The sequence below is a fragment of the Heloderma suspectum genome, chromosome 8 (assembly GCF_057233095.1).
Source record: "Heloderma suspectum isolate Gila_16-S chromosome 8, 16-S_ref, whole genome shotgun sequence".
Classification (NCBI taxonomy): Eukaryota; Metazoa; Chordata; class Lepidosauria; order Squamata; family Helodermatidae; genus Heloderma; species Heloderma suspectum.
Window position 1 is genome coordinate 43098542 of NC_139465.1, and position 17080 is coordinate 43115621.

At 50.8% G+C, this 17080-nt stretch overlaps 1 protein-coding gene across 1 annotated transcript; it reads right to left on the reverse strand.

Annotated features, from left to right (window-relative positions):
* Positions 1–3038: 3038 nt before the first annotated feature.
* Positions 3039–16705, reverse strand: LOC146339106 (chymotrypsin B-like). The gene is made up of 7 exons (XM_084812460.1): positions 16617–16705; positions 10949–11052; positions 10478–10557; positions 9326–9404; positions 7454–7634; positions 5589–5722; positions 3039–3256 (listed from the first exon to the last, which is right to left on the reverse strand). Exons 1-7 carry the CDS (start codon positions 16696–16698, stop codon positions 3095–3097), a joined length of 822 nt encoding a protein of 273 aa, XP_084668586.1. The 5' UTR covers positions 16699–16705; the 3' UTR covers positions 3039–3094.
* Between the last annotated feature and the right edge of the window lie 375 nt (positions 16706–17080).

The window sequence follows — 17080 nt, forward strand, 5'->3', positions numbered from 1 at the left end:
GTGCACAGCCCTCCTCCTGTGCAAGTGGGAAAAAAGGCAGGATAGAAATGTAATAAAAATAAGTGGCAAATCTTGAAACGGAGGGGACTCGCACAGCAGATTTTGAAACTGCAGAGACGCCTGCCGGTCAACGGGGAAGAGACGTCAAATTAGTCCCAGTGGGCCTGCCTAAAGGAGCTGCTCGTGGCTTCTAGGCCCTGTGCGTAATGCCTGAGGCCACGCCCAGAAGTCAGGGCATATTTAGGGTGGGGGGCAATTGCCCTGGGGCCTCACCCATGGAGGGGCCCCCATCATATTTGTCACTGTTCTGCCTGCTAAGATTCCTTTCCTTCCACGGCGGCACCAGTGCTCAGTGAAGATGTAACCCTGGAACCAGTGGTGCCTCCAGATGGAGGGCTGCTAGAGCTACCAGGCAAAAGGTGTTGGGCAGCTATTCCGTCTTCCCCTCTCAACAGATCCTTTGCCGCAAGAAAAATATTGGAGAAGCAGCAGGCAAACACAGGAGGGTTACGAACGGAAGACGGCATCATCTGGCCCCGCTGCCAGTTTCCAGGAACGAGGAAGGGCACCTGCGCAATAGGGGCCTCACCCAGAAGCACCTCAGGAGTCATTTCAGGAGTCTGGATTTGCCCCAGGCAGCCTTTAGTGGCCTTCTGATTTCAACGGAGGGGTCTATTCCTATTCTCCTGTTGTTTTGATCTGGACATTTAATCAACACATCACCCGTCACGCATCAAGGCAGACTTCGTGGATGGCCTAGCCCTGGCTTGTTGAACCTTCCAGCCCGACGGCTGAATTCCGTTTCAGAGAAGCCTTCGGGGGCCACGCTCCGGGGGTGGGTGGAGCCCAGTGCAAAAGGAGCGGGGCCAAAATACCAGCATATTCTAGCTTAAAGCTCTTCCAGCCTGTAGCTGACCCTTAGCAGAGGCACATCAGCCTTTGAGAATGCGGGGAAAACTGCACAAGAGCTGGGAAACCACCAAATGATTGAGCCTGGATGTTGCACTTGGTGCAGTCAGTAGAAGTCAGGAATGCCTACTACCAGGGTGGGCCACTTATGGCCTTCCATGTTTTGGACTACAACTGCTGTTGTCCCTCACCGTTGGCTTTGCTGACTAGGCCTGATGGGAGTTGAAGGCCACAACTTCTGAAGAGCCAGAAGATGCCTACCCCTGACCTACTGGCTCCGCTCATGTTCCTGCTAGGCAGTGATGTCGGCACTACTCCCTCTTCCCCAAATGCCATTAACATGAAGTAGGGAAGCCACAAAACATTTGGAAAATTCACAAAGCTCCCCCATGGTGTGGTCATGTCCTTTTTATCATAAATTTATCGGATTTCAAATAGTCCTTGGAACAGCCTTCCTGAACCGGGTCCCTTCCAGACGTGTTGGACTACAACTCCCAGCATCCCCCACCAGCCATGCTGGGAGTTGCGGTCCAACACATCTGGAGGGCATCAAGTGGGGGGAGGCTGCACTAACACAAAGCGAGTTCCTAATGGCAGATGTGCCACAGATAAGATTCGCTGCTTTGGGTCACACTCCAGCCAAAGGCGAGCATTGCTGTATTAAGCTTGCTAGCTTGCCTTGTCGTAAACCAGGTGCGGGAGAGAAGCAGGTCATGTTCAGCGAGGGGCTAGTTGGTTCATCGGGGTGTCAGCCAAAAGCAGAACTGGCATGCAGAGTTTGCAGTTGCTGCAACTGTCTTTGAGCAGGAGAGAGTGGAGGGCTGGTTTGAAGCAGAGACAGGCCCACCATTCAGAAATGCAGAGGACTGCCAAATTCCAAACATTCCTCCTTTCACAATGGCGCTCCACAGATAACTTCTCCTTAAGGCCCTGGGTGTTTGAGGGGGGCGTATGAAAAAAATGGAGCCTCTCTCACTCAGACACACAGTGTCGCAATAGCCTGGGCAGCGTCGGCTGCAGGTTTTTGAGGGCCCTTGTAGAAGAAAAGGGATTGAGACTAAAACTGCTGATATCATACTGGCTGTATACAAATCTGTGATGCGACCACACTTGGAATGCTGGGTACAGTTCTGGTCACCGCACCTAAGAAAGAATATTGTAGAGCTGGAAAAAAAAGTGCAGAAAAGGGGAACTGAAATGATCAAGGGGCTGGAGCATCTCCCCTAGGAGAGAAGGTTTCAACCGCTGGGATTGTTTAGCTTGAGAAAAAGGGGGGTAAGGGGAGACGAGACATGATAGAGGTCTACAAAATTATGCATGCTGTGGAGAACATGGATAGGGAGACTTTATTCTCCCTCTCTCAAAATACTAGAACCCAACGGGGTCATCGCATGAAGCTGCTTGGTGGGAGACTCAGGACAGATAGAATAAGTACTTCACACAGTGCATTGTCAAACTATGAAATTCACTACCACAAGATGCTGTGATAGCCACCAATTTAGATGGCTTTAAAAGGGAGTTAGATAAAAGCCTACGGGAGAAGGCTGTCAATGGCTACTAGCCCTGATGCCTCTATGCTGCCTCCAGTATCAGAGGCAGTAAGCTTATGTACACCAGGTGCTGAGGACCATGGGCAGGAGTGTGCTTTTGCATTCACATCCTGCTTGTGGGTTTCCCATGGGTAGCTAGTTGGCCACTGTGTGAACAGAATGCTGGACCCTTGGTCTGATCCAGTATGGCTCTTCTTACGTTCTTAAGATACCCTCAATCGGCCGTCTCCCTCAGTGAGTCGACCTTCTCATCACCACTGTCACCCGATGCTTTTGCTCCCCATCCTCTTTCTCATCATTGCCACCCCTTGCCTGCTAGACAGAGAGGCCATGCGCAAGTGGGCCGTGGCACCTCCCGCTCCTCCTCCTCCCCACCTCCATTGTCCAGGCCAGGGTGAAGTCAAGTGAACAAGAAGGGCGCAACAGTGAAGAGGAGGAGCAACTCCGGGGTGTTCTCCTCAGTGGGCCCCTGCTGGGGTGCGGGACCTCAGGGAAGTGCCCAGCCATGCGCACTCTTGATGCCAGCTGTGGGCCTTGGATTCATTTGTCTGGTTTAGCAGGAATGAAACAAGGACAGGACACTCATGAAGGAGAAACAGGTTTTATTGGTCCCCGTGACCTCTGCCTCGGGCGGCTCAGTTTTTGGCCATGGTTTCCTCAACCCACCCGCGGAGCCGACTGACGCGAGCATACACGCCTGGGCTGGTGACTGTACAATACTTGCTGCCCCAAGACACGATGCCCACCAGCTGCCAAACACCTTCCTTCTGGCACACGAGGGGTCCCCCGGAGTCACCCTGGAAACGCAAGCATAGCACTTAGAACTTGTTGTGTGAGGGGGGCTCTGCCACTTTCCTCCTTATCTACATCCTGTTTGGGAACCAAAGCAATATTCACAGGACATTTTTTCCATGTTCAGTAAAGATTAGAGTACGGTTTCATGTCAGAGTGACCGTGTGTCCTCTTCTACAGAGGACAGTGTTCTGTTTGAAGGACTGCCAGAGGGCAGCCCTCTCCTTCAAGACATCCTTATTTATTTATTCAGTCATTTGAAGGGCTGTTCTGTCCAATTCCAGTTTAAAGATAATGAACCATAAGAGACTCCACAGGCAGGTGCACACAGGTCACCTGGTCACCGTCTTCCACACTATGGTGAGATGTACTGTATTTCTATTTAAATTATAATAATTGTTTCTAAATGCACATCTATACATACACATGCGTTTGCAAAGGTTATGCAAGCTACTGGACTCTTTCGTCCTCTTTTTTGGCAAGTCTTAAGCGCTCACCCTATTCATATACCTATTTCTTCCACACTTAGGCCAGTTCACAAACAGCGGATGAGATGAGCAACATTCTGTTCCCAACATGTGCCATTTCAAGTTGGGGGGTGGGGAGAGAGGCTTATGATGCTCCTCCAAGCTTGCTGACACACACGAGCCCTCTTCTCGTCAGCCCTGCTTTAGTCCCTTTTTAAATAGGGAATCCAGATGTCATAGTTGCAAGTTTCTGGGTTTTTCCATACCTGATTTGTGGCTATTTTTGTTTTTGAAATGAATTGCGACTGCTGTGGCAGCTTCTTTAATGCAGGCAGGCAAAGCGGTGCTGAGGCTTTCAAGGGCTACTGCAAGAAATGTGAGCTTTGCAAATCTAAAAAAAGCAAACTCTGCCATCCGGAACTCTTCTCTGTGCCTTACTGGACACCCAAGGTAAGTTGCATGAGCGTGAGTATGAGCTGCAAGAATACAAGGGACGACAGGAAAAGAGGCTTGAGGCACAATGTTTAGACAGAGAAAAGGCCTACAACTCCCAGCATGGCTGGCTGGGGAATGCTGGGAGTCGTGGGCCTTTCCTCTGTCTAAACATGCATAGGATTGCGCCCTTAAAGAGTGGGAGGAGGAATATAAGATTGAACTGCACGTTTGCAAAGTGTGTGAGTGGGAGGGGGATGTTAGAAGCAGAGGTGGGTGCATGGAAGAAAAAGGAGAGGGAATAGGAGGGGGGGAGAAAGAGAGAGAGACTTGATTTTACTCTGAAAAATGCAAGTGGGCTGCTTGTGCGAATGGCATGCAAGCAGAACGGGACCAGGCTTGACCAGAAGTATGCATAGCAGAAACTGAATGTGCTACTCTTTCAAAACGCTTAAAGTCCCAATGGCAGCGATATTTCTAGCAGAGCAGCATAGATCAGCTGTAGCTTTGGTGAGCCATGAGGACTGTCGGGCAACCAATCAAGAACTGGAAGAGCAGCTTAGCATCCACAAGGAGCTGAGGCAGCAGTGAGGGTGGAAGAGGAAGGGCACGGTCCCGTGGGGATGGCCGTAAGCCTGAACCCAGAAGCTGACGATCATCCAATGCAGAGTAGGAGGAGCGCACCTTCGCCGCCACGCTCCCCTCACTCTGCATTTTAGCTAGATGGGCGTCGACCCCTCCCCCCTCCCCATCTAGCTGATGCATCAGGGAGGGGGCGGGAAGGAGGCCAGGGAGGACGTGGCATAAGCCAGCCCCTCCACTTCTTTCCTCTCCCCTCCCCGCCCATGGAGATGCCCCCTTCCCTCTAAGGTCCTTCAGATGGGCAGCTGGTGTGGTTCACTCCATGCTGGCTGGGAGGGGGAGGGGGCATGAAGCTCAGACTCCTGGGTCCGAGGTTGGAGCACTATCTCCGACCTCGGATCCAGGAATTTGAACTGTTCTACACTCCTCCACAGACTCTGTCTACGGGCCATAGGATTGCCCTCTACATGATATAGGCTGGATGTGCCTGATCTCGGAAGCTGAGCAGGGTCAGCCCTGGTTAGTACTTGGATGGGTGACTGCCTGGGAATCAGGCTTCCTGCATTGAGCAGGGGGTTGGGCTCGATGGTCTTGTAGGCCCCTTCCAACCCTATGATTCTATGAACCTCCATCCCCACTCATACAGTGAGTACAACATGCCCCCTCCTCCAGACCCCATTTAACCCAGACTGGTGAGAACTGCAAACACCAGAGGCCCACGAACCAGTTGTCTGACTTTAGATACGAGTGTGACCTTCTCTATGGGCGCCAACCACCTGCTGGCCTCCTCCAAGGACGTCATGATAAGGGGGCGGGGCAGTTCTGGGCTTTCTGGGAGGGGGCTCGGGGCGCTCACCATGCACGAAGAGGAGCCGGCTGCCCCCGCGCAGATCATCAGGTCAGAGATGTTGCTGCCCCAGTACTTCTTGCACTGTTCATTGGACAGGAGGGGCAGGGCAGTTTGCTGCAGCTTGCTGGGGGCGTTGAAATCTGCAGGAGACAGGATCAAATCAGGAACTGGTACGCCCACTGTCCGCTAGATGCGCCCACAGTGGGATCGTCCTTGCTTGGAAGAACATCTCCAACCCACTTACCCCCAGAGTCTCTATTCCAGTCTTCCCCAACTTGGTGCCCTCCAGCTTGGTTGGACTACAACTCCCAGCATCCCTAACCAGCCATGCTGGGAGTTGCAGTCCAACACACCAGGAGGGCAGCAGGCTGGGGAGGGCAGCCCTGCTCCGTCTCCCTTGCTGCCCTGCAGGCTTGGAACTGAAAGGCAGGGCTGCCCCTTCTCGTACCGCCTTCGGGGCCCTCCGCAGAACCCACCTGTGCTGTGACGCCTCTGGCACCACGCCAGAGTTCCCCTGCCCACCTGTAACTACGCCTAAGCACCGGCTGCAACCACACCTCTGCCGTCACCTCCCGGTTTCCGCCTCCGCCTTCTCTCCCCTGCCCCTCCCCTGTCATCTCCCCTGAGTTGGATTTCAGATTGCAAGGCCATTGTGGCGGGGACCTGTCCTGTCCATAAACTGCTGTGCACACTGATGGTGTAAATAACAATGATGGTGATGATGTGCAATTAACTCCTCTCTCCTTGTGGTTGCAAACTGGGCCCAGCGTGCCTTGCTGGGCTTGTAGCAACATCTATGACGCTGCCTATCTCCCACCCGCAACTTCCAAGGGTGATGGAACGAAAGCCTCCTCTGAAGGAGGCTCCATGGGCCACTGGACTGCTCTGCTTTGTTTTTGGAAGAAGCATTCAGGCAGCATGAGAACCATCCTGGAGAAAAACAGGCTCCTGCTTTCTCCAAGGCAACCCCGTCCCCTGTGAGGTGTGCAGGAAGCTGGCTGTGCCAACCGTGCTGCCCGCCTTGGCCTCTCTGAGTGCTGTGGAGTGGTGTGAGCAGAAGTGCCCAGCCAATCGCAACCCACTGGGAACAGTTGAATCAACTGGAGGAAGTCGCCCTCCTGACCCCTGAGATACAGGTTTCCTGGAGGAGCCCTTGGGCTCAAGGCAGGCTGCGTCCCTGGAGTCCAGGAATGTCGGACCTCTTTCAGCCTGAGGGCCACATTCCATTTCTGGAGAAGCTCTCAAGCACTGCAGTCTAATGGTGCGCGGTGCTGAAGGCAAAAGGAGCTGGACCAAATGCCAGCATATCGACTGGAAGCTCTTCCTGCCAGTCACCAAGCCTTGGGAGAGGCATTTCAACCTCTGGAAATGGGGGGGGGGCCCTTCACAAATGCCAGGAAACCTCCAAACCATCAGCGGCTGGGGGAAGGGGACCAAGGGAAGGGGGCAGGGCCATCTGGGGAACCCCAAAAGGCTGGACTGGGACAAAGGTGGGCCTGAAGTTCTCCACCCCTGCTGTAGTCCAAGGATGGCTGCCTGCTTTTGTCTGCGGGGCTCTTTGCTCAAGATGATGGTTTGGACGGCAGAAAGAAGTCTATTTACCGCACAGCACAGTCCATCTACAGACAGGCATGGTCGATGATCTGTCTGGTGCCAGCAGAGACACCACTTCCTCACACCTTCTGCGACTATCTGCCTCCTCACCAGTGGACATCTCTAGGGGGCACCAGGAAGGCTGGAGATGCACAATAGCCGAGATGTGCCTCCTCTTCCTGCTGCAACCTGCGCCTCTCTTTCAACCCAAGATGGAGGCAAAAAGCGGGGGCGGGGCAGCTCTCTTCTTGTGACATGCAAGCCCCTGCCAGACCCACCGTTGTAGCGCGTCCTGCCCCAGCCGGTGGTGACACAAAGGTCTCCGCTCTTGAACAGATCCACGGCATCTGTCAGGCACACGGGGGACACGGTGGGGCTCATCTCAGCAGGGGTGGCCAGCTTGATGAGGGCGACGTCATTGCTTTTAGGAGGGCGGTTCCATTCTGGGTGGATGAAGACCTGGAGAGAGACAGAGAGAGAGAGAGAGGCTCTGTGAGTGCAGCAAGCAAGAGCCATGGTCGTATCGTACCATCAAAATGAGCCCATTTCTTTCCCTTGGGATGCGCATGTACATACCTCCCAAGAAGAGGAAATGTATCACCCCAAAAGAGAAACATGGATTAGCGTTAAATTAACATATACTGATTTATAAAGTATATAGAGGACTGTTCTCTCTAAAGTAGGATACATGGCCATTCTACCCTCCCTGCTCAATAGGGTGGCCAGGTGTCCTACTTTAGAGGGGACAGTCCTCTATTTGAAGATGATGAGCTACTTGATGAGCTGCCCTGTCCAACAGGAACCTGTTGAAGAGCCGAGGGGAGGAGGCTTGAATTGCTCCGAAAAAGGCCACTGCAGTGCAGGAGGAGGCACGGAAGGAGAGGTGCCGCTCACTAGTGCAGAGAGGGGCACGGTTGAGCAACAGGCCCAAAATCGAGCGGGTGGAGCTTGCTAGAGATTTGGTTTGTGCCCCAGAAGCATCTGGGGAGAACACATAGGAACATTTCCAGGAACTGGATGCCCAGGAGGCAAGCCAGAGAGCGAATAAATGTCTCCTGTCTGCATTGGCAACACGTCACATAGCTCAGAGCAAGGGCAGTTCTGGAGAGTCAGTAGCTACCACCCTGCGCGAAGGCATGGACGCCTCGGATCAGATATTTGAGAAGGCCATGGCAGAACAAACTGCCGCAGTGGACAGGCAGACCGATGCTCTACATATATTATCCGCAGCCTTGACAGCAGCTCAAGCCGCGTAATGTCCCTACCCTGCAGCAGCTTCTGTCTCCTCCCGCTCAGCTTCAGGTTCATCAGCCCTGGCATGCTCAGGTGTGCCTATTTGGGCTGTGTCCCTACAACCCACATCCGCTTCATGTTTACTGCTAAAGCAAGGTTTCAAGGGGAAGCAGGAAGCGGCAGAAGAGTTCCATCGGGACGGCACGAGCACTCCCAGGAGCAGCCAAAGATGAACACGTGCCCGGAACACAGAGCGGGCTGATGGCAACGAGGCTGCTGACACAGCGAAGGAGCCTTGCCCAGGAGTGGCCCACCCTTCAGCACTGCAAAGGTTCCAGGGATACATGCTGGGAGTGGGTGAGGAGGGCAGAGGAAAACAACCCACAATTTGGGAAAACAAGCCATGAAGTGCTCGATTGTCTGGCGAGTTTATTGTGAGTTAACTATGGGTAAAACAACCCACTGTTGCTTAATTAAACCATGGACTGCCGTAACGTGCAAACTGGCCCTATGATTTGTTGCTGGCTTATGAAGTCTGGCTTGTTTAAAACATGGATTATTGTGATGACTGAACGCAAACTATGGGTTAGCCATGGCTTCTTTGCTCTGCTGCCCACCCCAGAACAGACCCACCCAGCAAGAGTGGCCTGAAAATGAGACTGCTCTGAAGGCTGACAAAAGGGTGAGCGACATGCTCACCAGATACAGGGAAAACAAGCTGCAGTTTTGCTCATCTCAAGGCAATTCATGGCCAAAGCAACAAACCGGGTTTAACATAAACGATGGCTTAGCGATCGGTATGAAAGCAGTCTCCTTAGGGGTGTGACTATGGGAACAGTCACGATGAGTGCCTGCACTTCAACATTTGCCACTGCACAGCTGCTAGACAGCATGCCGCTTTGCGCTGTTTCACCCACCTGCTCAACCGCCAGTGTCTGAATGCTCTCCGCAGGGGAGCTGCGGTCATGTTCGCCAATCACCACAGTGTGGCTGGTCCTGGGAAAAGCAAACAAAGGCTGTGGTCTGACGGTGAACTGGGTCTGATTGCAGGCAGCACATAACTCACACAGCACATAATCAAACTATGGAATTCACTACCACAAGACATAGCGACGGCCACCTCTTTGGGTGGCTTTAAAAGGGGGTTGGACAAATTCCTGGAGGAGAAGGATCTCAGCGGCTGCTAGTCCTGATGGCTCTGTGCTGCCTCCAGGGTCAGAGGCAGGATGCCTATGCACAGCGGTTGCCAGGGAACATGGGTGGGAGGGTGGGGTGGCACTTGCGTTCTACTTGTGGGCCCCCCACAGGCGACTGGTTGGCCACTGTGTGGGTAGGATGCTGGACAGATGGACCTTTGGTGGCTCTTCCCGCATGGCTCTTCTGACGTTCTCATGTTTTAACGCTTCGCTGGCTACCAGGCTGTTTCTGGTCACAATCCAAAGTGCTGTTTATGACCTATACAGCCGAATATGTCTTGGGATGAGGCTATCTCCCATGTGAGACTGCCCAGGTTTAAGATATCAGGGAGATCTTCGTTTAGTGCCGCCACGTTCAGGGATATGTTTGGTGGCGACATGACAGAACGCGGCTCCCAGGCTGTGCAACTGCTTGCCCAGGGAGGCTCTGTTGGCTCTCTGCCGACCTTCAGCCAGCAGGCAAAGACATTTCTGTTCAATCAGACCTTCGGCTTGTAAGCAGGTCTGTTGGGCTAAGTGCTGTTCTTATGTTGTTATTCCTATATTTTTAATTGTGTTTGTAAGGCATTTATTTTATCACTGTTTTAATCATGTTTTTATTTAGATATTATTGTAAGCCACCTTGAGTGCCATTTTCTTGGGAGAAAGGTGGGATATAAATCAAATAAATAAATAAAACAACATTCAGAAATGAAATCCTCCCAGATAATGACCGTTTGGGGCCCAGTACCATCATTCACGCCCTTGCACTGGCCAGGCACGGCTGCCATGTCTCTTAGCGTTGGCTGTGCATTTCCTGATCCACATAGGCTCCTCCGAAACTTCAGTTACTATTTTTATATCCTCGCAACAATGGAGGGGCTATGTACTTACGTCACCTTGCAGTGGGCTGCGGTCACTACCCAGAATTCGTTGAGTAGAGATCCACCGCAGAAATGCCGCTTGTTGCTATTCTTCAGGAAAGACCAACAAAAAGAGATGGTGAGACCCAACAAAAACAGGCTCGGAGAAGCCCAGCAGTAGGGAACCTTTCTTTTGTTGAGGGCTGCATTCCCTCAGGAGTATCTTGGGGTGGAGGCCATGTTCCAGTGGGCTGGGCAAGAGTCAAAAGTGGGCAGAGCCATCCTTTCTCTCTCTCTGGAGCACAAGTGTTGAGCCACAGATCTGACATTGGGGAAATGTGTATTCTGCACATGAACAGAAGCACTACAACCTCTTTATTATTTTTCTATATATTCCAGGGCAAAGTCCTGGAATCATTACCAAACCGATGTTCCAGAGTTAAGCTCAAGTAGAGGAATCGTGAAGCAAACGGGTTTCCAATCATTTCCCAAGCGCCCTTACCTGCAAGGAGACCTGCCAGGGCCATGATCCAGGCACCGCCTCTTCACCATTGACGATGCGGGTGTAGCCAGAGACAACAGGGTGGATTGCGGGGAGACCGCAGCCTGGAAGCAACAAAGGAAGTGAGCCCCTCACTCTGAGGCCCCATGGCAAGAGAGGAAAGCAGTCAAGGGGTCCCCTGTACCCCTGTACCTCCCCCCTTGTCACACGGCAAAGACAGACGCTCCTAAGCAAGCTGCTAAGTGACTGGTGTGTCTGTTGGTGTCTGCGCTGGAAGAGTGGGATGTTGTAATACACATGAAATTACCCCCTTTCGAGTTTCTGCCCATTGCTCTGAGGCCCATAGGAAGGGCTCTTTCCTTGGGAAGCAGCCAAGGGGTCCCTCCATACTCCCCCCCTCTGCAAGACACATGACAAAGCGACAAGCGCAAAATGAGCTCTTAAGTGACTGTTTTTTGTGGTCGTGTTAGAACTGCCCGGTGTTTTAATACACAGGAAATTACCTCCCTTTGTCCCTCTGACCTGGGCAAATTTACATGGAAATTGCTGAGGTGATTATGTTCAAGTACAGGTCGGGTTAGGTCCCACCGGGGCAAAGGGCAGCCAATAATGCAGTGTATACATTTTTCAAAAGCCACTTCAATGGGGCAAACGGCACCTGAAACCGCATTAGTTCGAGGATTGCGTGGGTGGAGTCCTGCAAGTGCATAGGTGTGGGGCAGCGGATGAGCGGGGGCTTGCTCTTGCCCCCCCCCATTCAGTGAAGCTTTTAAAATCAGTAAGGCTCTGCGTACCTCTGCGCTTCCATACGTAACAGAGTCGTTTCAAAACAGGCTCGAGGCTTGCTCTCTGCCACTCCCCCACCCCTGAAGCCACTGAAGTGCAATTGGAGAGAGTTACTTCCGAGTAAGCCTGATTATCCAGCACACCTTCACAACTGCACAGCTTCAAAGCAACAGGCCTGGCTCCCCCGTGCTCAAACCACAGGCAAAGGAATTATCCCGACCCCTCTGCTCCTGTAGTCAGCGAAGTGCAATTGGAGGCCATGAGCTTGATTTATGGATTGATTGCATTTATACCCCACCTTTTTTCCTCTTGCAAGGAACCCCAAGCAGCTTACATGATCCTCCTCCTCTCCATTTTATCCTCACAACAACAGCCCTGTGAGGTGGGTTGGGATGAGAGTGTGTGACTGGCCCAAAGTCACCCAGTGAGCTTCCATGGCCGAGTGGGGACTAGAACCCGAATCTCCCAGCTCCTAGTCCAACACTCTTGCCACTACACCACCCTGGCTACTTCTGGGTAGACATGTTCAGCCCTCCGCTCCCCCCATGCCCCTGCCCCATGCAACGATCCCTTCCACCAATCAGCGCTGCCTCCACCAGCCCGCGCTGAAGCCAGCTGAGCTCACACAGATTCCCAAACTGCACTGTAGCTGCTGTGATGGGAAAATCTGTCACAAAATGAGTTTGGGGGAAAACGGGATTTAGGGCAAGAAATGCCCCGCTAGCTACAGAGAGTGACGGGAGAGAGGTGTGCATCATCTGCCACGATCGTCTTGGGGGTAGAGTAGAACCGGAATAACAACTCTGTGTAGATACCTCCCTGGTTTACATGAAATGGTGGCAAATTGTGGGTCAAATAAGCCATGATTCGTGGGGATGTCACCACCTGTGAGCCACTTCCAGTTTCCGTAAACAACCTCTGATCGGTGTGATTCAGGTTGTCAGCATGATGTATGAACCCAGAGCCCTGGGTTGTTTAGAGGGTAAACAACAACCCATGGTTTGTTGTTGTGTTAATCACTGGGTTATCTAGCCCCTAAATAATCCATCAGCCTGGGTCCGCATGTCATGCTGACAGCCTCTGATTGGAAGCTATTTATGGAGACCAGAAGTGGCTGGCGTCATCATGCGATCCTGCATATCATGCCGCAGTGATGTGCAAACAGCCTCTCTGTCTTTGGGAGCTTCCAGGTGGACAGCATCTAGTGCTACCTGTCAAAATGCTTTGTACAGCCACACTTCTGTGGATAAAAGTATTGTCTGAAGGCCCCCTTTCTCTTTCTCTTGAGCCACCTGCCTGCCTTTGTCTGCCTGTCCACTCTGCAGTGCCTGGACCTGCTTTGTCCTATACTGAATGTTGCTGAGACTAAAGATCAACCTACACATTCATCATCATCACCACCACCGTCATCATCACCATCACCTGTGATACACTCCTTCTCAGTCTATGGCTGCCTTTACATTAAAGAAAAAATCCGCAGTCCTCCAGCGGTGACCATGTGATTGCCGAGAGGGGAAGCTTTTAATTTTCAAGGCTCCATAGAACTCAATGAAACAGCACCATCTAGTGGATGTTTTAATACTGCAACATCGCAACTTAGTTCATTATTTCTGGATCTTTTTAAGATGGAATAACCAGGAAATACCTTTGGATGTGCCCTGGAAGTTGACAACATCATGAACAGGACCCACAAATGTCTGTGAGTGAGCAATCTCAATAGCAGGATAAAAGCTCCATGTGAAGAAGCACTACATCACTTTATAATAGACTTGGAACCCACTTTGCTATTTTTGTATCTCTTAGAATACATACAATCATAGAATCACAGAATAGTAGGGTTGGAAGGGCCCCACAAGACCATCGAGTCCAATCCTCTGCTCAGTGCAGGAATCCAAGTCAGAGCATCCCTGACAGGTGGCTTTCCAGTCTCATCTTGAATGCCTCCAGTGAGGGAAAGCCTACCACCTCCCTAGGTAATTGGTGCCATTGCCATATTGCTCTGTCAGGAAGTTTCCCCTGATGTTCAGCCGGAATCTGGCTTCCGGTAACTTGAGCCCATTATTCCGTGTCCTGCACTCTGGGATGATTGAGAAGAGATCCTGGCCTTCCTCTCTGGGACAACCTTTCAAGTACTGGAAGAGCGCTATCCTATCTCCCCTCAGTCTTCTCTTCTCAAGGCTAAACATGCCCAGTTCTTTCAGTCTCTCTTCACAGGGCTTTCTTTCCAGTCCCCTGATCATCTTTGTTGCCCTCCTGTGAACCCTCTCCATCTCGTCTGCATCCTTCTTAAAATGTGGTGCCCTGAGCTGGACGCAGTACTCCAGATGAGGCCAAACCAATGCTGAGTAGAGGGGAACTAGTACTTCCCGGGATTTGGAAGCTATGCTTCTATTAATGCAGCCCAAAAGAACATTGGCCTTTTTTGCAGCCACATCACATTGTTGGCTCATATTCAGCTTGTGATCTACAGCAATTCCAAGATCCTTCTCACTTGTAGTCTTGTTGAGCCAAGTATCACCCATCTTGTGACTGTGCATTTGGTTTCTTTTTCCTAGGTGCAGAACTTGGCATTTATCCCTATTAAATTTCATTCTGTTGTTTTCAGCCCAGCGCTCCAGTCTATCAAGATCACTTTGAATTTTGTTTCTGTCTGCCAAAGTATTAGCTATCCCGCCCAATTTTGTGTCGTCCGCAAATTTGATCAGCATTCCCTGCACCTCCTCCTCCAAGTCATTCATAAAAATGTTGAAGAGCACTGGGCCCAGGACTGAGCTCTGCAGTACCTCACTCATTACTTCTCCCCAGTTTGAGAAGGTCCCATTGATAAGCACTCTTTGAGTCCGATTCTGTAGCCAACTGTGGATCCACTGGATCGTTGTTTCATCTAGCCCACTTCGAGCTAGTTTGCTCATCAGGATATCATGGGGCACTTTGTTGAAAGCTTTGCTGAAGTCGAGGTATATTATGTCCACAGCATTCCCACAGTCCACAAGGGAGATTACCTGATCCAAAAATGAGATCAGATTCATCTGGCAGGATTTGTTCTTAACAAATCCATGTTGGCTTCGAGTAACCACTGCATTGTTGTCAAGGTGCTTCCAGATGGGTTGCTTTATCACCTGCTCCAGAATTTTCCCAGGGATTTATGTCAGACTGACTGGTCTGTAGTTCCCAGGTTCCTCCTTTTTACCCTTTCTGACGATAGGGACAACATTAGCCCTCCTCCAGTCATCTGACACTTCACCCGTCCTCCATGATTGCTCAAAGAGAATAGACAGTGGCTCTGAGAGTTCTTCTGCCAGTTCCTTTATTACTCCAGGATGCAGTTCATCTGGCCCCGGAGCTTTGAACTCATTCAAAGTAATTAGGTGTTCCTTGACCATATGCCTATCAATCTTGAGCTGCAATCCTGCCTCTTCAGCCTGTACTTCACCTTTGCCGGGGGTGTGTGTGTGTCATAACCCTCTTTTGGGAGAAGACTGAGCCAAAGTAGGAATTGAGCACCTCTGCCTTTTCCTTGCCATCTGTTATCATTTTGCCATCCTTATTTAATAGCTGAATCACCATTTCTTTCCTCTGTCTTTTTCTACGCACGTATCTGAAGAAAGCCTTCTTGTTGCTTTTAGCATCCCTCGCTAACCTCAGCTTGTTCTCAGCTTTAGCCTTCCTGATGCCATCCCTGCAATTCTGTGCTACCTGCCTGTACTCTTCCTTTGTTGCTTGGCCTCCTTTCCACTTCCTATATGTGTCGTTTTTTGTTTTCAGGTCATCTCTTAGCTTTTTGTGAAGCCACATGGGCTTCTTCTGTTGTCTTCCTCCTTTTTTTTCTTGTTGGAATTGTTTGTAATTGTGCCTTGAGAATTTCCTTTTTTAAAAACTCCCACCCATCTCGGACTCCTTTTCTCGTTAGAGTCACTTGCCATGGGACCTTACTGATCATTGTTCTGAGTTTATTAAAATCGGCTTTCCTAAAATCCAGGGTACGGGTTTGGCTACACTTGGCTTTTGCTTCTTGTAGAACCATGAACTCAAGTATAACGTGGTCGCTTTCCCCCAGAGTTCCTGTAACTGCTACTTTACCCACTAAGTTATCGCTGTTGGTTAGGATCAAGTCAAGGATAGCCGATCCTCTAGTTCCTACCTCTGCTTTCTGTAGGAGGAAGTTATCTGCCACACAAATCAGGAATTTCCTGGAGGGGCCATGTTTTGCAGAATTTGTCTCCCAACAAATATCGGGGAAATTGAAGTCCCCCATTTCTACTACATCATGCTCCCTGGAAACATTGGCTATTTGCTTTTCAAAAGTGTCATCCTCGTCTTCTCCTTGATTGGGTGGCCGGTAGTAGACACCGACCACCATGTTCCTTTTATTCTTTGCTCCATTTATTTTAACCCAGATGCTCTCGATGGGGCTACCAAGCTCATCCGCCTGTATTTCTGTGCAGAGATAAGTATTTTTCACATACAGTGCAACCCCACCTCCTTTTCTGTTCCTCCTGTTCTTTTTGAACAAGATATATCCTTCAATTGCTGTATTCCAGTCATGAGAGTCATCCCGCCAAGTCTCAGTTATACCTATCAAGTCATAATTTCCCTCCTGTATTAAGAGTTCTAGTTCGTTCTGTTTGTTTCCCATACTCTGGGCATTATTATATAGACATTGAAGACCATGTGCTTCATGGTCTGGCTTTCTCCCTACATGTTTGTGAAGACTATTATTGGGTGCTATTAGAACTGTTCTCTCTGTTGCGGTGCATGAGCCTTCGTCCATTCTTAAAACCCTTGCAAGTGGCTTGATCAAATTGAGCCCAGATAATACAGCCATGGAAAAGGCTTACCTTCCTGAGACTGGATGCAAAATCATAGGCATGTGGATACTTACCCTGTCCCTGAGCAGCACTAAAGAGTGCGAGGCAGGATAAAAACCACAAGGCAGCCATGCTAGTGACGTCCGTAAGCAACATTTTCAGGATGGATTGCGGTGGCTGCACCATTTTTATACTGAAAGCTGGGAGCAAAAATAGCCCAGAGCCAGCAGTGACATGGGAATGAACGCACCTGACTGACTGTTGATAACAGGATCGATAATTGGCCGGAGCTGACGATGGCACCCGCTTCGGAAATAGATAGGTTATTTTTAGGTCTATCACACCTGAGTTGTTTCCAGGACACTGTCTGTGGGGGGACTCCCCAGAGGGGAAGGGAGCTTGAGAGTTTCTGTCCGTTTCAACTCCGGCATTGCTAAGGGGCTGTGGTTTTCAAACTTTTCCACTTCAAGGGCAGTCTTCCCCCAACCTGGTGCCCTGCAGATCTGTTGGACTGCAACTCCCATCATTCCCAGCCAGC

Coding starts and splice junctions, on each gene's coding strand:
- LOC146339106 (XM_084812460.1), bottom strand. CDS start 16,698: ATGTTGCTTACGGACGTCACTAGCATGGCTGCCTTGTGGTTTTTATCC. Junction 10,558..10,948: donor CCTGGCAGGTCTCCTTGCAG/GTAAGGGCGCTT, acceptor TCTTTCCTGAAG/AATAGCAACAAGCGGCATTT. Junction 3,257..5,588: donor CCGGCTCCTCTTCGTGCATG/GTGAGCGCCCCG, acceptor TTGCGTTTCCAG/GGTGACTCCGGGGGACCCCT.